The sequence below is a fragment of the Schistocerca cancellata genome, chromosome 2 (assembly GCF_023864275.1).
Source record: "Schistocerca cancellata isolate TAMUIC-IGC-003103 chromosome 2, iqSchCanc2.1, whole genome shotgun sequence".
In the NCBI taxonomy this organism is placed as follows: domain Eukaryota; kingdom Metazoa; phylum Arthropoda; class Insecta; order Orthoptera; family Acrididae; genus Schistocerca; species Schistocerca cancellata.
The window spans coordinates 140,469,833-140,495,281 of NC_064627.1; the positions used below are offsets into that span (position 1 = coordinate 140,469,833).

The 25,449-nt window shown below is 40.9% G+C and overlaps 1 protein-coding gene across 5 annotated transcripts in view; it reads right to left on the reverse strand.

Moving 5' to 3' along the window:
* The window catches only part of LOC126161418 (cell division cycle protein 23 homolog), a 100,611-nt gene that overhangs the window by 1,960 nt on the left and 73,202 nt on the right, over positions 1-25,449 (reverse strand). For 4 of the 5 annotated variants that reach the window (XM_049917207.1, XM_049917211.1, XM_049917210.1 and 1 more), the window contains 4 exons: positions 17,144-17,390; positions 16,303-16,498; positions 15,928-15,999; positions 15,710-15,826 (listed from right to left, as the gene is read on the reverse strand). In XM_049917207.1, coding sequence (XP_049773164.1) covers positions 15,731-15,826; positions 15,928-15,999; positions 16,303-16,498; positions 17,144-17,390 — 611 coding nt within the window. In that variant the 3' untranslated portion in view covers positions 15,710-15,730. The remainder of the gene's footprint in view (positions 1-15,709; positions 15,827-15,927; positions 16,000-16,302; positions 16,499-17,143; positions 17,391-25,449) is intronic. The other variant, XM_049917208.1, reaches the window with a different exon arrangement.

Genomic DNA, 25,449 nt, shown 5'->3' on the forward strand with positions numbered 1-25,449 from the left:
TCCAGACTGACTGCATTTTACCAATACAGTTCTAATGAAATCAAGCCTCCCACTGCCTTTATCAAAAACTGAGCCTATGTGATGATTCGATTTTGCATCCCCACAAATTTCTAAAAGATAACTTACGCCAGTTGTGACACACTGATATTTTTGTCATAGGGTACGACCATTTGTCCACAATAATTTTATGATTGGCGCTGTGGCTGTCGGGAACGGCTGTGCCCCCACATAATATCTGACAAAGGGAAAGGAGCAGTGAGGGGAGGGCAGCATCGGCTGCTTGCAGCGAGCTGGCAACACTACCCATGTTTTGCGCTTAACATGAAATCATAGACGGTACTCGTAAAAGCCTTGCCCACTAAAGTGACACTTTTGTCAGATCGGAAATCTTCTAATTTGTTTACAAATTCATGCTCTAGAGTTTTACCTGTAACTTACGTATTACTTATACATCAAAAACAGTGAAAAATGAATGTAGATGAGTATACGACTTATCAACACTATCAATCAATAGTAAAAAACTGATTTTTGAAATCTGTTTACACATCGCATTTATTAAATGCAGACAGCAGCAATGTTTAAAAAGTGTTATTAACTGTGCATGAAAGAACTGTCAAAATGATGTTCACTACAGATCACTGCCATTTGTATTTGTTCCAAGATCACCACCACCACTTCAGGGCATGGTATAGATAACTTCATTGATGGCCATTTCCATTATTCCATCTCGTGTCCAGTACTCGTGCTCCAGCTGCTGCACATTCTTGCAGTAATCTTGCCAGCCCTTTGCATTAATTGAAAGGAAAGCAGCATTAAGAAGATACTGCAGTCTTTCATTCGACATGTCACCACTGACATTGTTTTCCCTGAAATTGTGTTTTATTTTGAACTATGTCAATTCTATCGGATTTAGATCACAGTCATAGGGCAGTACACACACTACTTTGTTGCCTCTGCCCTCAGCAGTTCTAGTCATGATGTACACTTTCATGGCTGGTTTGTTTCCTTTATTGTAGCTAACAGTTCTGTCTTGCTCATTAAGGTGTTGCAGTTTATTTGCCCATTTTGAAACCACTCTAACATTGTAATCCTGAAACCACATTTATTAGGCATTCTGTTGAACTTCCTGCTGTGGTATGGCACATTACCCATACAGTCACAGAATCGGTTGGAATATTATGAATGACCATATCTGCAACCCTGATTTGCAAGTTAGTGTAAAGAGTTTCTTGCATGAAACTTCCTGACAAATTAAAACTGTGTGTTCAAGTCTCAGCCCGGCTCACAGTTTTAATTTGTTAGAAAGTTTGAAAGCAGTGTACACTCTTTTTGTAGAAGTTCTTCTTAGACTTACAGAAGTTGTGTGTGTTCAGTACCAGTGCGAAAGTATCATTGCTGAAAAGGAGAGTGGCACAAAGACAGATGGGGTGAAACAAATTTACCGTTGCAACCTCTAAACACACAATTGGCACCATCAATCAAGGAACAGCAGAATGAGTTTACCAACCAATTTGTTGCACCGCAAGGCAAACTAGAATGGCAATACAGATGACTTAACATTTTAGCTGATTTTTTTAATGTTACCGTGCACATAAATGCATTATCTTTTTGATAAAAGTAGTAAATACTTCTTCCAAAAATCAAAGAGAAATTAAGAGGCAGTCTCTTGGCGGGAAACTGTGTCGCATTTTTGTTTGCTGTTATTGAATACTTGATTATACAATAGATGAGATGTTTGAAATTTGCATATGACATCCCCGAAGTTTTTAATCTAAGTGGAGTCCTCTGATTTTAATTAATTGAATAGTGTTTCTTGGTAATATCAATATGCACTTCTCTAATATTTTTTTTCAGTTTTTTATTTTATTTTTATGTTTCATCACAATTTTTATGCATTGATAATAAAGTAAAGGAACAACAGTGCTGACTGCTCTGGTTTTTAAGAGTAACTGCACATCTGAGCAGCAAGTTCCTCAAACGAATTTGCTCCAGTGACCTGAAGAAGTAAACTTGAGTAAGTTTTTGTTCTACTGTAAATCTCAGCTTGTGCTTACGGAACTTATTTATTGGTGGATCCAAGCCTTTTGTAATACTTTGCATCTAGGGTCAGCTTGACCCTGGCAACACTTTGAGACAAATGAATATTTTGCAAGTAGTACAGATTTACTCAACTTCTGGCAGCACTAGTGAAATTGTCAATTTATCAGGGCTGTTCAACAAAGATGGAGACCGATTTTTTTCCTGTATCTTCCAAGATAATTTCTTTTACTGTACCTTGAATATTTGAAAAGAGTGGGTGGGTTTTTATGTATAATGTCCATAGGTGGCATCATCATCATCATCATCATCATCATCTCGGCAGGTTGGTAGTAATACTCCATTTTGTAGACACTCTTTCCACTTGGAATACCAAACAATGAAGATGACGCGATAAGAGCAGTATGGCACAACAAAATTCTGTATTTGTTTACACCATAAAGCCACTGAAACTTATAAAAAGCTGCAGAAAGCATATGGCGAAGATGCACTACCTTGTGCAACAGTGATAGGTGGCTCAGGGACTTCAAACAAGGCCAACTTCTGTATGTCAAGGAGGATGGGCTTGGTGTTTCGGCTTCTGCTGAGAATGAAGTCAACATCAACAAAGCTGCTGTGGTAGTTCACAAGGATTGGCGGGTAACATTATCTAACTTCAGTGAAGTGTTGAGGTTTCCATGTGACAGTGTCTTTATGATTAAGCATGATCATCTCTATGTGACACATGTTTGTGCCTATTGGGTACCACATCTGTTAACTACCAAACAAATGGCTGAGTGAATGGAGACAAGCCGTGAGGTGCTGTGTCCCTTTGCTGATGGAGGGGTTATGTTTGTGGAATCTATTATAAATGGTGAAGAGTCATGGCTGCATTATTATGATCCTGAAGGAAAATGAGTCAGCAAACTGTGGAAATTGCCAGGTTATTCAACACTAAAAAAGACAAAAGACATTCCATTTGCAGGAAAACTCACAGTGATCCCATTTTTTGACTGCCATGGACAGATTTACTAGCATGCAGTTCCCCTTCACACTACTGCTACAGCAGCACACTACACATCAGCATTGGCTAAACTGAGGAAGCACACTGTAAGGAAATGATCAGACCTTTCTCAGACTGGGTTATGACTTCATCAGGACAATACAAATCAAGTTGTACAGTTTCTGGCTCACATAAACATTAACTGAGTACCGTATCTGCCTTATAGCCCCGGTCTCTCATCTTGTCCTTTTTTTTTATTCCCATAAGTAAAGGCAAAGCACAGGGCATTAGATTTGAGAACTCTTAAGCAGTTCTCAAGAAAAGTGAGGTGATTCTCAAGGACCTAACAAAAAATGGCCTGCACCATGTGTTTGAGGACTGGCAGAGACACCATAAAAAGTGTATCGAGTAGGAGAAGAGTACTTTGAAAAAGAAAATGTGAACACTGAAATGGAGGAGTCAACATTTATGGAAAAAAAAAATCAGTATTTGTTGATCAGCCCTCATATGTTTTTCGTTTTATGGTGAGCACAATTTTACATTACTGAAGATTTAAAAACAATGGCCAATCTTCACACCACATTAAAAACTTATCAGGAACTGACAGCTTTTTCAGATTGCACAGTGTTATAACTGCAACATCTGCAAAAAGTCTAGGGTTCCTATTAATATTGTCTGACATTTCATTAATACCAATTTTGTCTGCCAACTCGTCAATATGCAGCATGAATAACAAGGAAGCCAAAAAAGCACACCTTGGGTACACATTATGTTGCTTCTACATCTAAGGATGACAATCCATCCAAGAGGACAGTCTAGTCACAAATTTGGTATGAACTGACTACACTGACCCACAACTGTCAGAATGTTGTGTGAGAAAAGTGTAAATCACAATATTATGAAAAGGAAAGTTGCTACTCGCCATACAGTGTTTTGTTGTATCTGCAACTCAGCATCTCTACTATATGGTGAGTAGCAACTCTCTTTTTCATAATACTGTTACATTCCATCCTGGATTTTCCACTGTTTGAAAAGTGCAAGTCAGCTTTTACATGACATTAAATTTTATCAATTTCAGCTGCTTCCGATTACCACTAGCACCAATCAAGCATTTCTGATTTTGTTTTCCTACCCTCAATTTCAGTTTGTGTTATTCACAGTGCTTAGACACTGGTGCGACTGACAGTCTTAAAACTGACGGGATTTCTTTGGGCTTTATAAGAGTGTTGATAATATTTATAAACCAACAAGAGATGGAAGACTAGACAGCTAAAAACAGGGATGTGGAGAAAGGTCAGTAAAATATGCCATAGAGAAACGGAGGTCCAGAACTAAAAATTAAATGTCGTTCGCCATATTGCTACAACAGATAAAAAGTAGAACGTGGCCAACATCCCGAGTGTTGTTTGCTAAAACGTCTGATGAATCACACAGCAAACACAAACAGGAATGCAAGCAGTTAAAGAAAAGGGCATTCTGTCAGGGAATGCACAATGGGCACAGCTCAACAAATGGAGATGGCTAAAGAGACAGTGCCCAGTACGCAAGCTAGTTAAAATGATCTCCTCATGACAAGAAGGCCAAGAGGAGGTTGTTCAAGCTGCTGGGAGAGGCTTAATAGCCTGGAGCTTGTTCCCATGAAGGGAGGACCAGTGGTGATGCCAAAGTGACACCAACTGCTGACAAATGGCAACACAGATATCATCAGAGATAATATAAGAACTAGCAGGCTGAGGTATGAGGATTGCAGCATTGGCAGCAGCAACAGCAGCCTTGTTTCTTGTCAGACTGATGTGACCAGGAACACACAAAAATGACACTGACTCCATCAAGAGTGAGCAAGTGACAGCTTTTCTGGATCCGTTGCACTACGGGATGGACAATGTGTGGCACACAGAGGCTTTGAAGGGCACAGAGAGTCGGAGCAAATGATGCAATTGAAAAGCCTGTGTCACCGGATGTACTGTGTGGCTTGATACAGGGCAAAGAGCTCTGCTGTAAATACTCACCAGTGTTCCGGAAGCCAGTACGAAAAAACATCGGTGCCAATGGTGAAGGTACACCCGAACCATAGTCAGCCCAAGAGCCATCAGTGTGCACAAAGGTACTATTGTGAAATTCCATGGGAAGGTCATGAAACTTAAGGCGAATGAGTGAAGCTGGAGTAGTTTCCCTAGGAAATGAAAGTGAACACAGGCTGCCGAATGAAGCCAAGATGGTGAAGGTTCACACCCACTGTGAAAGTTGCAGGTAGTGTGAAGTTAAGCTGCTGGAGCAATAGCCGAAAGCTAATAAAAGGAGGTAGCAGAGAAAAGGGAAGCACAATTACTGGTGATCAAAGGAGTCATCAAAGAAGGAGGCATAGAATGGATGGCCACGCGTGGCAGACAAACAGCATGCCTATCTGCTGAGGAGAAAAACACGATGGTAAGGACAGTGGTAGTTCCGCAGTTCCTGCATACACTCTCAACCGGGCTATGTAAAATGTGCCAGTGACCAAACGGATGCCACGATGGTGGATCGTATTGAGATGGTGTAAGAGGGACAGATGTGCAGATGCATAAATGAAGCACCCATAGTCTAGTTTCGAATAGACACAAGGGGCCGGTACAGACGGAGGAGGGTGGTTCGATCTCCCTCCCAAGGAGTACCAATGAAGAGACAGGACATTGAGGGATCACATACAGGGGGCTGCCACGCAAGACATGTGGGAGCACCAAGAGTGTTTCCTATCGAGCATGAGCCCCAGGAATTGCATACTTTCAACGAGTGAAAGAGCAACAGGCCCAAGATGTAGGTATGGTGGGAGAAACCAACTGTGCCACCAGAAATTCATATAAACGGTTTTGTCAGTTAAAAATGAAAGCCTTTGTCGATGTTCCATGAGTGAAGATGATTGAGACATTGCTGAAGACACCGCTCAATGAGACAGATACGTGGAGAACTGCAACAGATGGCAAAATCATCAACAAAAATGGAGCTGGAGATGCCCAGCAGGAGCATGTTGTATGGTTAACGGCAATAGCAAAGAGGATGACCCTCAGAACGGAACCCTGAGGCACACCATTTTCCTGGATAAAGATGTCCGACAAGGCAGAACACACATTCGCCTTGAGGCTTAAAAATTCCTCAAGAAATTGGGGCAGGCAGCCATGGAAACCCACTTGTAGAGAGTACAGAGGATACCAGTCCTCCAAATTGATAAACACAGCCACAGTCGGGGATTTCTGCAGAAAACCATTCATGAAATGGGTTGACAAAGTGACAAGGTGGTCAACTGCAGAACGGCATGCTCGAAATCCAACTGTGCAGTGGTTAGTAAATTGTGAGAATCGAGCCACCATAGCAGCTGGGCACGAATCATACGTTCCATCACCTTGCAAACACAGCTGGTGAGAGAAACGGGCAGTAGTTAGAAGGATGGTGTTTGTCCCTACTGGGCTTAGGTATGGGTATGACAGTGGCTTCACACCAGCGTCTGGGAAATGTGCCCTCTGCCCAGATGCGGTTGTACTATTAAGCAGAAAATGCTTGTCCGCAAAAGAAAGGTGCTGCAACATCTGAACGTGAGCAGCATCTGGCCCTGGGGCGGAGGATCGGGATGAAGTAAGAGCAAGATCTATCTCCCTCATAGTAAAACCAGCACTGTAACACTCAGGATTCTGAGAAGAGAAAGGTACCGCCCCCGACCTGCCTCTGCTCGTTTCCGATGGAGGAAGGCAGGGAGATAGTGGGTGCAGCTCGAAATCTCTGCCAAATGGCGGCCCAAGGTGTTGAAGATAGCAATAGGTTCCCCAACGACACTGTCTGCTACTGTCAGGCCGGAAATTGGCGAATGGATCTTGGTCCCAGAGATCTGAGGTTGGTCCACATCGCAGAGGAAAGGGTGGAGCTGTTAAAAGAACTAGTGAATGAAATCCAGCTAGCTTTTTTGCTATCCTGAAGAATACGATGACACTTTACACACATCTGTTTATAGTGAATGCAGTTAGCCATTGTAGAACGGCGGTTAAAAACACGAAGGGCACATCTCTGTGCACTAATTACATCGCGTTACACCTCAGTCCACCATGGGACTGGGACATGGTATTGTAAAGAGGAGGTGTGAGGAATGGAATGTTCTGCATTGGTAAACACAACATTTGTAAGATATTCCACCTGGTCATCACAACTGGGGAAATGTTTGTCAAAGGTTGCCAGAGAGGAGTAAAGCCTCCTGTTGGCCTGAGTAAGGTGCCATTTGGATGTGCACATAGGTGGGGTGCGAGTTAGCAAACGGGCAGCACACGGGAAATGGTCGCTTGAGTGTGCATATGAGAGAATGGACCACTCAAGAAGATGGGCAAGCTTGGCAGTGCAGAAGGATAAGTCCAAATGGGAATAGGTGTGTGTTGAGTGTGAAAGGAATGTGGGTGCTCCTGTGTCAAGGCACAGGAGGTGAAGTTGGTTGAGAAGGTCAGCCTAGAGGGCATCTCTCTGACAGGTTCTGGGAGAACCTCATAGGGCATGGTGTGCATGAAAGTCAAACATAAAAAAGGGGTGAGGCAGCTGGCCAATAAGCTGGAGTAAGTCTGCTCTGGTGGCATTGAATGACAGAGGGATGTAAACGGTACAAAGAGAAAAGGTCAAGTGAGGAAGAAAAAGGTAAACTGCAACAGTTTGAAGACTTTTGGGTAGTTGACTATGAATGTCATCCCTTATGAGCAGCAAGACTCCCCCCATGAGATGGAATGCCGACCTCAGGGAAAGGTCAATACGGACTGGGAAGAAATGCGAGAACTCAAAACAGTCATGAGGATGCAATTTCGATTGCAGAGAACAAGTGGACACTGCAATTCTAGGAGCAGCCATAAATCCTCTTTGTTGGATCAAAGGCCACGAACGTTCCATTGGGGGAGAGTCATAACAAGGAAAATATAATGGAGAGCCACATTGGTGGCTGCCAAGTGCAGCATTCAAGGACTTGCTGCTACAGGGAACAGAGGCAAGAAGATCCTGTTCTATGAGGTTTGCCTGAGCATTGGCATTATTCTGCTGTGGGCCTGCAGAGTCCAGCGCACCAAAATGGTTGGTGGTGCGCACCGGCGACATGAAGGTTAGCCAGGCAAGAGTAACATGTGGCAACAACATCGAAGAGGATCTTTGAGTCAACTAAGGAGAAGACCGTTTGCCTTTGATTTCTTGGAGACTTTCTGGTTAGCAGAGGAAGACTCAGACACTGGGTGGCTGGAGGAACGCAGGAAGTCTTCACGAGGGTATTCCTTCTGTCCTTCCTGGCCTGCCGGTTGTGTAGCTGGTGACTTCACCCCATGAGGTATAAGTTTGGTGGTGTATTGCACAGCTGGAGGAGGAGACGGGGACACTACCATAATGATGTGAGATTTCACAACCTCAGGGCTAAATTTGGGGTCACATGTCTGCGTGGCCATGTACTGTACACGCCAGATGATAGAACGCAGGGTTCCCGACTAGCCTACAACTTACAAGTGACCGGGTAAGACACTTTTTCCTTCACCAGGATCTCCTAGAGGGTGCGCTCATTGAATACACAGGACAATCGCGGGAGGATGTGGCATTGTCGCCATTGCAGTTGATGTAGCAGGGAGGAGGAGTTGGAAAATCACCTTTTTGAGTAACCCTGCCACAGGTTTCACATTTGGCTGGGTGTCAACAGGACTCTACTGTGGTTGTAATGACGAAGCTGGTAGCAGTGCATCGGGTTCGGAATATATGGTCTGACTGTGATAACTTCATAACCTGCTTTGATCTTTGACAGAAGAACCATTCTATCAGAAGTTCGTGTGAGCACTAAGGAGCCATCTACTTTTTTCATCACTCAATGGATGGCAATGACACCCTGACCAGAGAGGTATGTTTGGATTTCTGCCTCGGTCAGACCATCGAGCAGCCTAGTGTAAATAACACCATGGGAATAATTCAGTGTTCTATGGACCTCGACACCAACAGGATAGCCATGGATGAGCATAGCTGCAAGCAATAGTTGTGCTTGACAATCAGAAGTAGTCTCCAAAAGCAAAGTACCATTGTGTAAATGAGAGCAGGTTTCACAGGGCCAGCAATGGCATCAACACCTTTCTGAATAATAGAGAGATTGACCATTGTGAAGGATAGACCGTCTTCAGTACAGGAAACCATGAGGAACCTCGGTGCATTTTGGAGAGTTTTTGAATTGATAGCCTCATTCCGTTTAAGTTTCGCAGACATTGAATGAGAAGATTGGCTCACTGCAAGAAAATTCCCCTTGATTGCCAGTGCCTGATGGCGCACTACTCCTAACTGGGGGGCCGTTTCAGAAGGGGGCACACCTGCCTTAGGTGATTCTTCACACCTCCTGAACACTTGACGGAGGGATCAATCGGGAATTTGGAAAGGTAGCAGCACAGGCAATCACCCCTCCCTGGGCTTGGTCTGTACCAGGGGAGTATATGAAAACCCTACCAGTCAACCTGGGGCTGAGAACCAAGTCATCTGTTACTCTTCAGATGCCTGGGCTGGCCCTCAGGCCAGGAAGATGAAAAGAGGAACCTGAAATGCTGAAGCGGAGGAAGGACAGGAAAGGTGAACAAAGAAAGAAAGAAAGAAGGAACAAATACATAGTGGTGAGACCGTTTCGATTTCAGCCATGGAAAATGCAGAACACATTCCGAACCACCCCAGATGTGTTCCCCAAGGGAGGGGAAAAGGAACAGCAAAAGGATACACATGCAGCCCAGAGAAGGTGAATGAAGAAAGAAGAAACAGTGGTGAGACTGTTCTGGTGACAGCCATGGAAAATGCAGAACACATTCTGAAAAACACCCCAGACATGTAGGCTAGAATCCGCCAAAGGAAGTGAGTTCCCTGGGGGAGGATTGGGACCAGGGAACCACTAAACTTGATTGACTGATACTGTACTTTTATCAAGGTCCAATCATCACTATGTTACGGTGTACAGAGGGCCAAAAGAAATTCAGAAAAGGGGGAAAACCCTTACAGAAGAGGAGGGTTAAAATCAGACGAGTTTGGACCTTAATGCTAAATAAAGCAAATAGTGCCAAACCTCCTGCTGTACAGGTTCATTAACAATGCACCAAGTATGTAAATAATGACCACAAGAACATACATTGTATATTTTCCACCTTTTCTATCACATTAATCAATTTGTATTCGTTCAACTATCACTCTGCTCTGGTCTTAACGTACATTTCTCTATCATGGTTGGCCCTTAATTTGCCATCTTCTCTTACATTACAAGACATTCTTGTTTTAATTAACTATTTCCAAATTCTCTATCCTTCCTTCTTCAAAAACCGTCAAGTTATGTCTCCTAATATTATTATTTTTTCATTTATTTCCCTTTCATTTTCTCTCTTACTGTTTCTTGCTTCTATTTTCTTTCTCATGGGTCACTTTCCCATTGTCTGAAATCATTTTCCTGTGCCTTTCCCACTTATTTCCCAAGGCTTCACCATTACTTATGCAGCGAACAATTCTAATCCAACTTCACAGGAATTTCAAAGAGTGTGTGTGTGTGTGTGTGTGTGTGTGTGTGTGTGTGTGTGTGTGTGTGTGTGTGTCTGTCTGTGTGTGTGTGTGTGTCTGTGTCTGTGTCTGTGTCTGTCTGTGTGTGTCTGTGTGTGTCTGTGTCTGTCTGTGTGTGTCTGTGTCTGTGTGTGTCTGTGTCTGTGTCTGTGTGTGTGTGTGTGTGTGTCTGTGTCTGTGTGTGTGTGTGTCTGTGTCTGTGTGTGTGTGTCTGTCTGTGTGTCTGTCTGTCTGTCTGTGTGTCTGTCTGTCTGTGTGTCTGTCTGTCTGTCTGTGTGTCTGTCTGTCTGTGTGTCTGTCTGTGTGTCTGTCTGTGTGTGTGGGGGGGGAGGAGGAGGAGGAGGAGGAGGAGGAGGAGGAGGAGGAGGAGGAGGATGCTAGTGCGCACGCAAACGTGTGCTCTTAAAAAATGAACTTATGTATCCTCCTTCCCATTACAAGGAATAGTTAAACCACAAGGGCTCAAGATTGTGCCACAGTTTCAGTTTTGTTACAAGTTGAACTAAATCCAACAATCTTGTTACTATTATCTCTTCATTTATCTTCATTAATACTGAGTGCCTTGCCCATAATATTACAATGTCTTCAGTTTTGGAAAGAAAGCCATTCCCGTAATACTTTGAGCACAACATCTTAGAGAGGAGTGCCATGCCTGTACTATCACGAGCATGCCAGTCTTCACCAAGATGATGTGCCCATAATATTAGGCCTACAGGAATGGCATTCTTTCCAATGTTGAAGACAATGTAATATTACAGGCATGGTACTCAAAGTGTGAACTCTGAGTATAAACTGAGACAGTATGAAAAGTATGGAAAATGAGAATCTGAGAAGGAAATTAGAAAACGTTGGGAGTATTCATGTGGAAACACATCATTTGCAATTGCATTCAATAAAATATCCTAATCCTTATAAGGCAAATGGCCATAAATGCTTCCCTTCACTCCATCTTTTTTTTTGTTACTAGCAACATTATCTGACTTAAACAATAACAATCTCTTAAGGGGACATGCTCGTGAAAATGACCAAAAATTTGAAAAAATTTCTTTGTCTATAGAACAGAGCATTTCATGCCAATTTCAAAAATGTATAGTTTATGGGCATCATCATCTTCCGTTTGTACTAAAATTGAGGTTGAACGGAATGTTGCACGGGGGCCATGCCCATCTGTCAGTTTGAAGTGCGTCAAAATACGTGATGCATTATTTTGTTCTTCCGTTTTTTCCATCGTTAGTTACGGATCGTTAACACAGATGTATTCTAGAAGGCACTGACTCCCAGAACCAAAGTACAGGCATGTCTAGAAGGCTATGATTCGAATGTAAACAAAGATCTGAGAATATATGATTTCAGAATATGCGTGTGGTTTTGTATTTACTGTGTATATTGTTCTCTCTCTCTCTCTCTCTCTCTCTCTCTCTCTCTCTCTCTCTCTCTCTCTCTCTGTGTGTGTGTGTGTGTGTGTGTGTGTGTGTGTGTGTGTGTGTTTCCTTTGCTAAAAATGACGAGAGTAAAGAAATTTAGCCCCAAACGAAAGTTTTGCGGCAACCAGTTCCAAACACAACCGAATAACACAATCAGTTGCTTCAAAAGTCGCCCATGGAAACTGTGTCTACAGGCAGTTCTTTAAGACGTGAACTTTCACTTTCTGAATGTAATAAGAACAAGCTTAGAAGTATTGTGAGCAACAATATTGACAGAAATGTTATTGTGAACCTAAATATGCTCTCAAGACTTGAAGAGTGCTGTGAAATGTAAGTACTGCAATTGTGAAGATAGTATTGACGTTTCTGAGAACATTTCGGCACGAAAGGGTCTTTCAAGTCAGTCAGTGAATGCTTGTAACTCGTGTTAAGATGCACAATGATACTATGACATCAGCAGTAACTGATAGTCGACATTACAGTGTAAATATTCAGCTTGCTTATGCAATGCAATGTATTGGAAGAGGAAGGGGAGCTGCCCAGGCTTTTTGTGCAGTGATGGATTTGCCTCCACTTCTACTGAGGTTTGACAGATACAATAAATTAATACAAAATGCTTTATGTGGTGTAAGTGAACAGCAAAAGAAACAGTAGCCTTGTCTGAGAATACAGACAATGTAGCAGCATTTGATGGATCTTGGCAAAAGAGAGGTCATACTTTTTTTAGAAGATCACAGGTCAGTCGTGGTGTGAGGTATGTAGGCTACCTTGGGGATGGAGACTATAAAGGACACACTACTGTTGTTAATGACAGACCATATGGGGACACTCTGATAGAAAAGCTTGAATGTGTTGGGCATATACAAAAAAGAATGTTAGCTCAGCTGAGAAAATTGTGTAGACTTCAGTGGAAAAAAATTGACCAACAGAAAACACATAGGTGGTCCAGGTCATCTTACAAAAAGCGAAATTGGTTCTTTGACTCAATATTATGGCCTAGCAATAAGGAGAAACATAGGAGATTTGAGGAACATGAGACGAGCTGTTTGGGCAACATGGTTTCACAGAGTGTCAACAGATGAGACCACACAGCATGGTTTGTGTCCAAATGGGGAAAATTCGTAATACAAGTACTGGTTGAGCAATGCTACAGACATACAATATACCCAAAAGCATTCCTTACAACTTGCTGTAATGGACACAATTAGGCCTATATATAGGGATCTGGCAAATAAAAATCTACTTAGGAAATTTATGCATGTTCTCTCTCAGAATGCAAATGAAAGCTTCAACAGCTGTATATGGGAGAGAATACCCAAAACTGTATTTGTCGGGCTGACAGTGCTGAAGATTGGTGTAATGGATGCAATAACAACATTCAATGAAGGTGCAATTTCAAGGATCGAAGTTATGAAGAAGCTGAACATCCAGACACGAAGGAATATGGCTGCAGCTCTAACTGCTATTGATAAGCGGCAGGTAACTGAATTGGAAACAGCTGCAGAAGCTGCTACCAAGGAGTCAAGGATAAAGAAAAGAATGAAGAGAAAAAGTATGGAGGATAAGGAAACAGGACGACAACTGGAATATGTGCTGGAATGTTTGAAATGGGCACAGTAGTAAGTTAATAAATCTGTAAATTTTTGCGATTTACCGATAACTTTAATTTTCATCATTCAGGTACATTTCTCTCCTAAATGACTGAAGTTAAACTCATAAAAATTAGTACAGGTATTTAGAATGACCTCTGTTACCTCCCTTGCCTACTATTTCCTGAAAAATTTGACATGATGATAACGTCTGTGATATTTGAGCTACATTTTTAAATATTTTTGCTGTAGTAAAACAAATTGTTTTTTTTTACAGATCAGCATCATGGAGGGAAATCGGAGGCATAAAACACTTATGTGAATGTTGCCTGAACTCTGACTCTTTTTCCACACTGTGCAGTCAGTGGTTCCAAAGAAAATGGTGCTGCACTGAAATAATGTTCAACTCTGTAAATATTGTTGTCAGTACCAAAATATAATAAATATCTCAATGATTTGTTTGGAAATGCTTTGATTAATGTTCCTAATTGTGTGTACATATTTTGAGCTATCTCTCATTTATAGATCAGTTGCACTATGAGGGTGAAGATAATGCTAAAAATGCAGCCATTCAGGGGCATGTCTACTTAATTCTTCAGCTTCTCCCTGCATACTTCATGTCGAAAGAATTCACGAGTGAACTGCCGGATGCCACTGTCAGGTGGGCACAATGCAGAGAGGTCCCGAAAAATGCAGATAACTATGATAGTATTTTCGGAATGAAATGACATATCGTTGCAGTTCTGTGTGGTAGCTTAGTCCACTGTTTTCTCAACACACCTTGGTGGACATTTTTCAACAGATGACAGTGCAGCAATGAATGAAGTAAGATTGTCATTTGAGAGATGCAAGGCAGTACTGAAGTGGTAATGGAAGTACTAAAGTATGATGGAGGTACAATGGTAATGGCACAATGTGTTCGGAACTCAGCCACCAACACATCCAACAATTTATTGTATTTGAGATAAATTTGAAGCTGATCATACTGTTTGGGATGTGCATACAGAAAGGTCTGACTGACCAGAAACATCACCATGACCAGCTTCCAGTACTGCTGTATTGCAAGATTTTACTATGTCACCTCAAAAATCTGTCATGCAGGGTGCATGTGAAAATGGGGTAAGCTGATCAAGTGTACAACATCTGATCAAGTGTACAACAAATTCTGAAGGCTGCAAAGAGTAAAGTGTGCATTCCAAGATCACTGCACACTGTGAATGAGGACAACCCAGATTGAAGGATAGAGTACTGTGAGTAGTTTGAAGGCATGCTTCACAAGAATGAACAGTTTCCAGGGATGGTTATCTGGTCTGATGAGACAATTCAAACTAAATGGTATTGTAAACTACCACAACTGCATGTATTGGGCTCCTAAAAATCCTCACATCCCTGTGGGCAAACATATGAACCTACCGGGTATTAATGTGTGGTGTGGTCTGTCACTGTGCATTTTGATTGGCTCATTCTTCTTTGAAGAACCATAACTGGTGGCTTATCTTCATATGCCGTGAACGTTGCTTTTACCTGCCATCCAAGAGGTGTTTGGAAATGAAAGATTTTACCTACAATAAGATGGCATTCTGCCTCACTACCAAAGAGATGTCAGAGCCTACTTGGATGAAAATCTACATGGACAACAGATAGGTCGAAGAGGAACTGTCGAGTACCCACCACAGTTCACAGACCTTACACCTCTTGATTTCTACCTATAAGGAACCTTGAAAAATGAACGAAGCTACACGATACAATCGAGTCGTTCTTTGCGGCTATCACAATGGTAACTCTGACAGCTTTAGTTTGGTAAACAGCTCAGCATTATCATCATCGTTTGGATGCTAATGGGTGTCAAAGTGAACACACAAAATATCCTAACACCCCCCCCTCCCCCCACCTATCACTCGTCTGTAGATCAAAGGTTATCTGTCCACATTTCTGTATGTTTCCACTCCAGAATTTTGATGATCATAATGTTTCAGTCTTTAAATTAGATAATTTTTCATTGGCCACTTTGTCCCTGTGTTTTTTTTTTATTTCTTTTCCTATGTTTTTCTTTCCCATAATTAGAAAAAAGCTAGTGCTTTGATGACTACAGCTTTAATGTCTTAGATGACTCATATGAAAATTAATTTACTTACCAAGTCTATCCATCATGAATACTAATTGAAACTAAGGTTCATGGGCGATGGTTGTAGAGAACTTCCATCACTGAGTCTTGGTCTTGGCCTGCTTCCACTTAGTGAACTTTCCTCCATCTACATTAATTCAGTATTTTGTTAGAAAAAAACTACATACAAATAGTACTATTCAGTTTCAATTAAAACAGAATAAGTAATATTACAAAATCAGAACATACACTTATATCAGATTCTTCCTGATTTCTTTTCTGTGCTATTGTCCTTAACAAAGCCTTCCCTTCCTCTTTTGTCTGAAAATAAAAAGGAAATTACTGGACAACCATATGAAAATAAATCAATCTCCACAAAAAATAACAACAAAATCAAGCGATAAAATTATATCCAGTACAGAATATGATCAAAAAGTATTCCAAGAGAAAACACTTGTTACCAAAAAAATGCTTTCTACAAAATGTATCAAAATTTATTTCTTAGTTTATAAATTATATGTAATTGATAAATGAATGGCCAAACAAAGCTCTCTACAAGTAATATAGTGCTATTGTTTGCACTGGCAACTAATAGACAAAATATGAACATTTCTGTCAGCTTACTTCTTCATAGTCCAAACACTTCTGCGCAAATCGATAGGCATCATCCAATTTATTATGCTTTATATGAAAGTTTGCTAAATATTTGTATGCCTGAAACAATTCACTCTTGTCAGCAATTTGGCGATTATCAGTCTCTTTCACAAACTGTGTGTAAGCATTTGCAGCATGTTCACTTTCATTGAGCTTTTCAAATAACCTGAAACATACAACAGTAGTACCACCATTGTTAATAACAGAAGTATATTAACTTTTACGCTTTCAAAGCAGTAAACTGATCTGAACAAACATTTCTACACTGGTGATTTTTTGGGCTTTCTGGCCATTATTCAGAAGTTAACAATTTCAATTTTACCGCAATATTTCTATGACTGCCCAGTCGCCTTCATCAACTGCTGTGAGGGAGGACCTCCACAAATGTTAACAATATGAAATACTGCAAAAAAAAGCATGAGAATATAAGAATAGAAAGGGCATAGTTGCTGCAGGAATAGCACAGCAGTATGTTGTCAACAATACCTTATATGCTGGTTAGAATTCATATAGTGAGGCTGGGGACATCACTCACAGTGCCTGATGATGAAGACAATAGCAGTTAGTGAAGTATTATGCAAAAAATGACATCATTAGCCTGTCAGGACATCTATAAATGTGACCATTTCTACACATGTTACTTAATAGCTGGGTTTTTCCCTCGAGATGTGTTCATATTTCTTTTTTCACTTTTCAGATGGCAAGTAAACAGTCTGGAATGACGAATATCACAAATCACTAAAAAGTAATCGTGATAATGCTGAAATCCTCTAATTACTACATAATATTCTCTTAAAATATGTGTCATTACTTGGCCACTCTCAGAAGAGCTGTTCCTTCACTGTCTCCAACACTATGTGCTCTATAGTAGCATTTCACAGCGTCCTTGTGTTTCTCCAGTTTTTCATAAGTTTCTCCGAGTGCAGTCAGCATACGGCTGTCATTTGGCCTGAGTTGTTGTGCCCGTTTGTAATAATAAATGCAGTAATATGCCATCTTCAGGATTTCGTATGTTTGACCAAGACCGTACCATGCTCGGTAATCTCTTCTGTTAACTTCTAAGAGCATAGAAAACAACAAGAGTGTATATAAAAAAAGCAATAACTTGCAAATGCTAAGGTTTAAACATACACCATCATTTAACTCACATTTTTTTCAGCTCTCAAAACATTTAATACAAAAAATATATGAATATTTCTTTTTCAGTCTACTGCACAATTAAATGACATGCTTGGAAAAACATATAAACAACCAGAAAAAAACTCTTGACTTTTGAAACTTAAGCTTGTTCTTCAGGAGACTAAAATGGCAAAAGGAAGGAATAAAACAGACACACATTATAAAAGTGATTGAAGATGCAGCAATGTACAATATTTTTGAGTAATATTCAACCTGTCTGATGCAAGAACGATGTGCCAACATTATAAAATTGAGAATTTAATGGTTCAAATGGCTCTGAGCACTATGGGACTCAACATCTTAGGTCATAAGTCCCCTAGAACTTAGAACTACTTAAACCTAACTAACCTAAGGACATCACACACACCCATGCCCGAGGCAGGATTCGAACCTGCGACCGTAGCAGTCCCACGGTTCCGGACTGCAGCGCCAGAACCGCTAGACCAGCGCGGCCGGCAAATTGAGAATTAATTTACCTACTTACAACCTGCCAATAATTTAGTAATGTATAAAAACTGTGTGTCCGTATTGAGTTGTTTGCTAGTGGATGATTATAGGAACAATTTTTCAGAGAAATTGTAAGCCTAATATTGTCAGTTGTTCAGAAAACTAAGTTCATTTCATATCATATTTTAATTTTTAGGAAAACTTTATGAAAGTACACATTATCTAAGATGTTCCCGTAACTTACATAGTATCAAATTTACTTTCTGAGGTAGCAAAACATTTTTACTCAATTAACCCAGTTACTTGAGGAGGAAACTTCACGAAACAACCAAACCCAAACACATATTTGCTTCACTAGAATTATGAATATCATAGCACTGACATACAACATTTTATTAATTATTTAATATTATCACTCTACAGTACGTTCATGCTTTTTGTTACAAATGTCTTTCATCCAGCATCCCATTACCTATTTCCAACATACCAAGTAGTTGCATTAAGACCTCATCATCATATTTCCCGTACCTGAAGTCTTGTTTTTATTTATTGGTGTTTTGTTTGTGCTCTCTCTTTTCTACTTACAATCTTTTCCAATAGAAAAATAAAATTACCATCTTATGGGGGGAGGGGGGGGGGGGGGTGCGCAAGGATGTTTTGGGACAGGTATGGGAGAGGTTACCACAACCAGCTCTTCTGGACAATGCTTGTGGGAACTATCTTCAGCTCTTCCTACATTTCTGCAGCCTTACTCTACTACTCATCCTCTACCACAACCAATGGATAACAAGAGTTTTCTCCTCTTGTTTCTCGTTTAAATCCCAGTTTGTAGCACACATATGAAGTGGCAAGTAGCCTACCAACTTTTCCCCTGGGGAAGAAATTCTAATTATGCACATTTAGCAAGATCAGTAACTTTTGGGTTGTAAAATGATGTCAGATGTTGTTCCCAGCTATGCAAACATGACAAGACTTGAGTTGAGCATACCTGCTCTAAATTCTGACCCTTGCTTTCTCACAATGTGATTTTACGGTTTCCCAAAATTTCATTTTGATGAAGACACCCTTAGGTGTCGAAACCTATTCCAATTGTACCAAACAGTTATTTGCAACCTGCTGGCTGTATAATTGCTATGTTTGAAAACTGTGTATACAGTTGCTGAGAAACAGACCTGTTCACAATTGTAAAATAATAGGTTCAGATTCTTACTGCAGCAAAATTTTGTTTATTATGAACAAATTTAACAGCAAAGAGATGTAAGTGGTGTGAGGCAGTTTACATATAGCACATTGTCTGTACAGTCTACAGCCACAGACTGGCTGAGGATATTACTGTCTGAATGAAGTCCTTCCCCCCCTTCCCTTCCGGCTCGTGTCCTCCCCTAGAGTTTCTGTAATGCGACCCAGACAGACACTGTTGTATGAACTCCTAAGCTGCTGTCTGCACAAGTTATTAGAAGAACACAGACCACACATTTACTTGAACACCTACAACTTTAAATAAAAAATGGACCAGATTATTTCATTGTTTTGGGAGTAGATTTACACTAGCAACCTAGTTAGCAGAGCAGTACTAAAGAATAGCTGAATAGGTAAAAGTATGTGGAAACAGGAAATTCTAATAACTGAGAAAGTGAGAGCAGCTATGATCTTTGATGGCATGGTACACTTGGTATTATCACCTTTCTGAATCGGAGGCTATTGAATTAGGAAGTTACCATAACAATGAGTTTGTTTGTAAAATAACTTTCTGCAGCCAACCACCTTTATGTTTTATTTAATTTTCTTCTTGCTCAATGTATTTTGGGATGTGACTCCCATTTTCAAGTGCATTTTTTGTGTACTAAGGCAAAATGTCTCAGACATTTTCAACGTGTGAGGTGCTGAATTATTCTGACACCTTTACTGTAATATACACACATGCAATTTTGTAATTAATGATGGATTTTTATACACAGTTAAATCGAATTGGGACAAAAACTTTTACTTATAGTTTTCTCGTAGCTTACTTATGCAGAAGCTCACATATATTAAACATTCTCCACACAATTTATAGCACATGCTGAAAACAGCAAAGGTACAACAGCAAACAGCCACAAAGCCATTTTTACAAGTCGTGAACAGAGATAACGCAATAGACCATTAACAGAGTTTGTATCCTTTTCTTTCGTGCAAAAAGTATTTTCATTTTTAATCTAAATCATTATTTATTTACATTTTACTTATAAAGGTACTTATTGCTATGAATGACTATTTTACTTGCCTATTTATTAAGGATGCTATCGAAACATCTGAAGAAATGCAGTGAATTACTTTCCAGTTTCTCATTCAATATGCTGTCTTGTTATTTGTTTGTGGAATGAATATCTACAGTTCTATCTTCAGATGAATCTTATGACCTTTATTTAGTCAGTGGAGTACTATCGAATTTTGCTCTACATTTCCAATGGGTGATTTGTGTGTGTATAGCTATTGCTGATTATCTTTGTCTGCTGTATATGTAGATTCTAATGTGCTCTGTATACCTGGTGTGGAAATCTCCACCTGTATGCCCTAGGTCGAACATGGAGCATTCCTGGCATGTTATTTTGAATATCCCAGAATTCGAATGTTGGTCATGATTACACTTTGTATTACGTATTAGTTTCCATTGTTAGTTACACTTTGCCTCATGTTATTAAGATATTTGCAATCCTTTGTGAGATATTGTCAATGTGCAGGATGCTATACATACATTTGCTTTTATATTTTTGATCTGTAATGTGGTGTGAACCTGTATCTTTTACTTTGCTCAGTGCTAAGTCACAATGGAAGCTGCATACTCCCTAGAAATTGCAATCTGTTTCACTGTGTATTTCCTGTTGCATGTTTTCTTGGTTCAAAGATATTTTATTTGGACCCTTTGCATCACTGATCTATTTGGTTGGTTTGGGTGAGGGGGAAAGCAGGAAGGTCATTGGTCCCATCGGAGTAGGGAAGGAAATTGGCCGTGTCCTTTCACAGGAACCATCCTGGCATTTGCCTGGAGTGATTTAAGGAAATCACGGAAAACCTAAATCAGGATGGCCGGATGCGGGTTTGAACCATTGTCCACCCGAATGCGAAGCCCAGTGTGCTAACCACTGCACCACCTCGCTTGGTTATGCTACCATGTATACATACAATTGCTAGGCCATCTGGCTGCCATTAAATGTAAAGTAGTTTTAAGTCAGCTGGAAGAGTTCCATGAATTCAACAAGCTCCACATATTCACATTGTTATGTTTCATTAGGCTCTTCAGGATCACTGCTACAGTTTCCTGTATAGCTATGTTTGAGCAAAGGCAGGCAATGTCTGGTGATAAAAAATGAGCATCCTGATTGAGTTCTGTGGCTTTTAGTTCACCAGCTATGCAGTTTTTTTAATGGATTATGTTGTTCCATATGTATAATTTTTCATCAGTATTTTATTAGTTTCTGCGATAGTTTGTATGCTGGGCTATTTATGAAGTAAACTACTGCTCTTATTGGATTTCCTTCTTTGTGAATTTTTAGCTGCGCTCTTAAACATGGCATCTTTAGGTTCACTCAAGAGAAGATGTGCGTTCTTTAAATGCTCCTTAATTTTACTTTGGAATTGTTTTGTTCAGTCTTTTTTATGGGTTGAATATTACTAGCTTCAAAGAATTCATGTTTTGTTTATACACACCTTTTCTTTCATTGTAACTAGTGTACTCCTTTGTGTGCCTTTGTGTTCTCCAATTATAATTACTTTATGACTGACATTTCAAGGAGTCAAGTGCTACGGGGCAGCCAAAATCCAATCTTAGCTGTTTCTCAAGTGCCATGCGCTTGCTGTGTTGTACGTTACGTGCAGTGCCTTGTGAAACATTGCTGGTTGCATGCCAGCAACACTACCCATAGACCCACACTCTTAAAAGTTCTCAATCATATGACTGCTGTAACTACCAGTTTTGTGTGTGTGCGCTACTTCATAGTTCGCACATGAACTTTGTGCTTGATTTGGATACTAGAGGCCAAACAGCCTGCTAATATGACAGTAGGTGTGTGCACAGCCTGCTAGCTGTGCCCCTGTTGGAACTAAAGAATATGAGCGGACGGCTCTGCTGGATACTTGTGTACAGCTACGTTCCACTTCAGTACTTTTAGGTTAATTTCTGTAGAAGCGGTGCTTCCATCTATTCCTGAGCTACAGCTGGTGCTGACAATTGTTATTTCCAGTTGAACGACTACATTGCACGACATGCTACCCTACCAACAACATATATGCTGCCTTTCGCTGTGTACGATGATGTAACAGAAGACTGGGATGCTTATGAAAAATGCCTGCAGCAACATTTCCAGGCATTTGAGGTAACAAACGTTAACTATGTTGTGGATTTCACCCTGCAGTTATCAGTTGTGTCAGGTTGCCCTCTTATACGAACCTCCAAGTCTTTCTTTTGATTAGATGTGCGAGTTACATTTTACCTACCACTGTAAAAATACATTACTAATGTTCGTGTAGTGTTTTTCCACTGCCAAAAGCAGCCAAAACAATCAAACTGGGTATGGGCAGCAGGACTACATAAACTTACCTGCCATTGTAATTTTGTGAGAAATGTTCATAAGGAATCCAGTGCCGGTCAACCGCTTCGTGATGCCATCATATGTTTCGCTCCTGATAGGGAAGTTTTAGGGCAAGCTCTACAGTGTGAGAATCCTATGCTTACAGAAGTATTGAACATAGGTCAGTCATCTGTAGTTTCATGGGCTGCAGATAATCAGATAGAAGCTTGGTCCGAAGTTTCATAAATCAGTTCCTCTCACCCCTCTCAGCTTTCACTCAGTTCACAAGGGAATGAAGACACTATTGCAGCAGTCCAGCAGAGATCTCAGTGTTGTAAAGGTAACTGGTATTGACGACAATGACGGTCTGTGTCACAACACCAACAGCCCTGTGCTCCACTGCTTTCATGCCCATACTACACCATTCAACACGAATAGGCTGCATGTTCCAAGTGCTCGGCAATGTGTCATAGGTGCCATAAGAAAGGACAAATTGCTTTTGTATGCAACTCCTTTCCAAACCTGAGTGAGGACAAAACAAACATGAATGTGAACAGTGTGTCAGCAGTGGAATTGTCTCAAAGCAAGTTATACACTAAAATGTGCATGTTTAACAAATCATTGAGAATGCAGGTAGACATGGGTGCAGCAGTAATGTTGGTGAATTCTCAGACTTAAGTGGATTTGGGTTCTCTCTTCCTGACTACAGTGTCGCGGAGACTGCTGAGTTAAAAAAGCAACAGATTTCCATTCTTTGACAGTAAAAGTTTCCTGCACCTGTGACTTGCAAGGCTGTGGTTCAGTGATTAACACTCCTAGTTGTGGACAATGCTTACACTGAAAATTCAGTTTGGTTTGGATGCTTTTAAACTGTTTGGATTCTCCATTGATGATGAAGTGCATTTGGTTTCTGATCAAGTTGCATATCAATAGTTAGATGCTATCTGTTTTCTCTGGGGCTGGGTTGTGCAACAGAATTTCAGGTTCATATTACAGTGAAACAGTCTGTCCGGCCTCGTTTTTCCTAGCCTGCCCAGTACCTGTAACCTTATGGGATCAAATAAAAGCATCATTAGGTTGTCTTCATACCTAGAAGTTATTTGACCTATTCATTCCACTTCGCAGTCAGCACCACTGGCAACAGTAAAAAAACATACTGACTTTTAAAAATCTATTAATACTCCGTTAATCATTGATACATACCCTTTGCCGCACCTGCATGAGCTGCTTGCGAAATTATGAAGAAGTCTTTATTTTTCAAAGATTGACAGGGCAGAGAGATATTTACACATGCTGCTCGACAAGGAATCTAAATGCCTTCTAGTTATCAATGCCCCATTTGGGCTTTATCAATACCAGTGTTTGCCTTTTGATGTGGCAAGCTCACCAGCTAATTTTCAACACTTTTTAGAGCAACGTATTGCATAAGTTCCAGGCTGCACCAACTATTTTGATGATATAGTAGTGTCTGGTGCCTCTACAGAGGAACATTTGCAAAACCTTCTTAGTGTATTACCTATTCTACAGTCTGCAGGGTTCAAGTGCAATTTGGACAAGACAGTTTTTTCAACCATCCATTATTTATTTGAGTTCTGAAGTATCGCTTGCTGGTATTAAACCATTGTGCCAGCACCTTGTGTTAGTGATGAACACATCTCAGTTTGGCCTTGCCACCATCCTTTCTCATAAGTCTGTAGACAGCTCCGAATGCCCATCTGCATATGGATGATTTAGCTCTGTCAATTCTTCATATGGAAGGTAGGTTCGCTGGTTTAAAAGAGATAGGGGGGTGGGGGGGTGGGGGGGGTGGGGGGGTAGGGACCAAACTGCTAGCTCATCGGTCCCTCGTTCTATTTAAAATAATTCCACAAGAGCGGGAGTAAAATAATCAAGACATACAAAAAACAGCTGGAAGAACAGAGATAACCATAAGAATGACAGAAGGTTAACAAACACTAGAATGGACAAAACTGGACAAGAAAAATACAGAGAGACGAGAGAAACATGTAGAAGAGATCAAAACAAGAGAGCATATTACCATGGCTGGCTGACCATGAGAATGAAAAGCAGAAGCCAGCCACTCTGCACCCTAGAAGCACTAGGGTGGAGGACAAAGAGGGACAAAGGACATACACTAAAACTTAGTTCAAATGATAAAACCCACCCTCACGAATAAAATGTAAAACTAAAGCTGCTGTTGAGGCATTGTCGCCAACACCGAAGGTAGGGTGCTGGGAAAGTTAAAAGTCCGCCTCAGAGCGGCTAAAAGTGGGAAGTCCAGCAAAAGGTGGACGACCGTCATTTGTAAACAACAGCAACACCGAGGTTGCTCCTCAGACAGAGGAAGTAACCATGTGTTAGCCATGTATGGCCAATGCGGAGCCAGCAGAGGACAACTGATTGCCTGCTAGAGGACTGTATGGAACACTTCCACACATTCGTAGTCTCCTTAATGACACAGTTTGTTGTGCGTACTGTTATGCCATTCTGTCTCCCAAAGCCGAAAAACCCTGCTGCGTAAGACAGAACGCAGGTCAGTTTCGGAGATGCCCATCTCCAGAGGCGCTTTCCATGTAGCCTCTTTGGCCAGCCTGTCAGCAAATTCATTACTTGGAATTCCGACATGTCCTGGGATCCAAACAAACACCAATGAATGAAGTGAGCATTCCAGGGCATAGATGGACTCCTGAACGGATGCTACCAAAGGATGGCGAGGGTAGCACTGGTCGATAGCTTGTAAGATAGTCAGTACACAGGAAAAATGACTCGCCAGGGCATGAGCGGATGTGCTCAAGAGCACGAGATATGGCCACCAGCTCTGCAGTGAAAACACTATAGCCATTTGGCAAGGAATGCTGTTCAATATGTCCTCCATGAACAAACAGAAGCCCAGGTGACCATCAGCCATTGAGCTGACAGTGTACACCACTTCATGGCCCGGTAC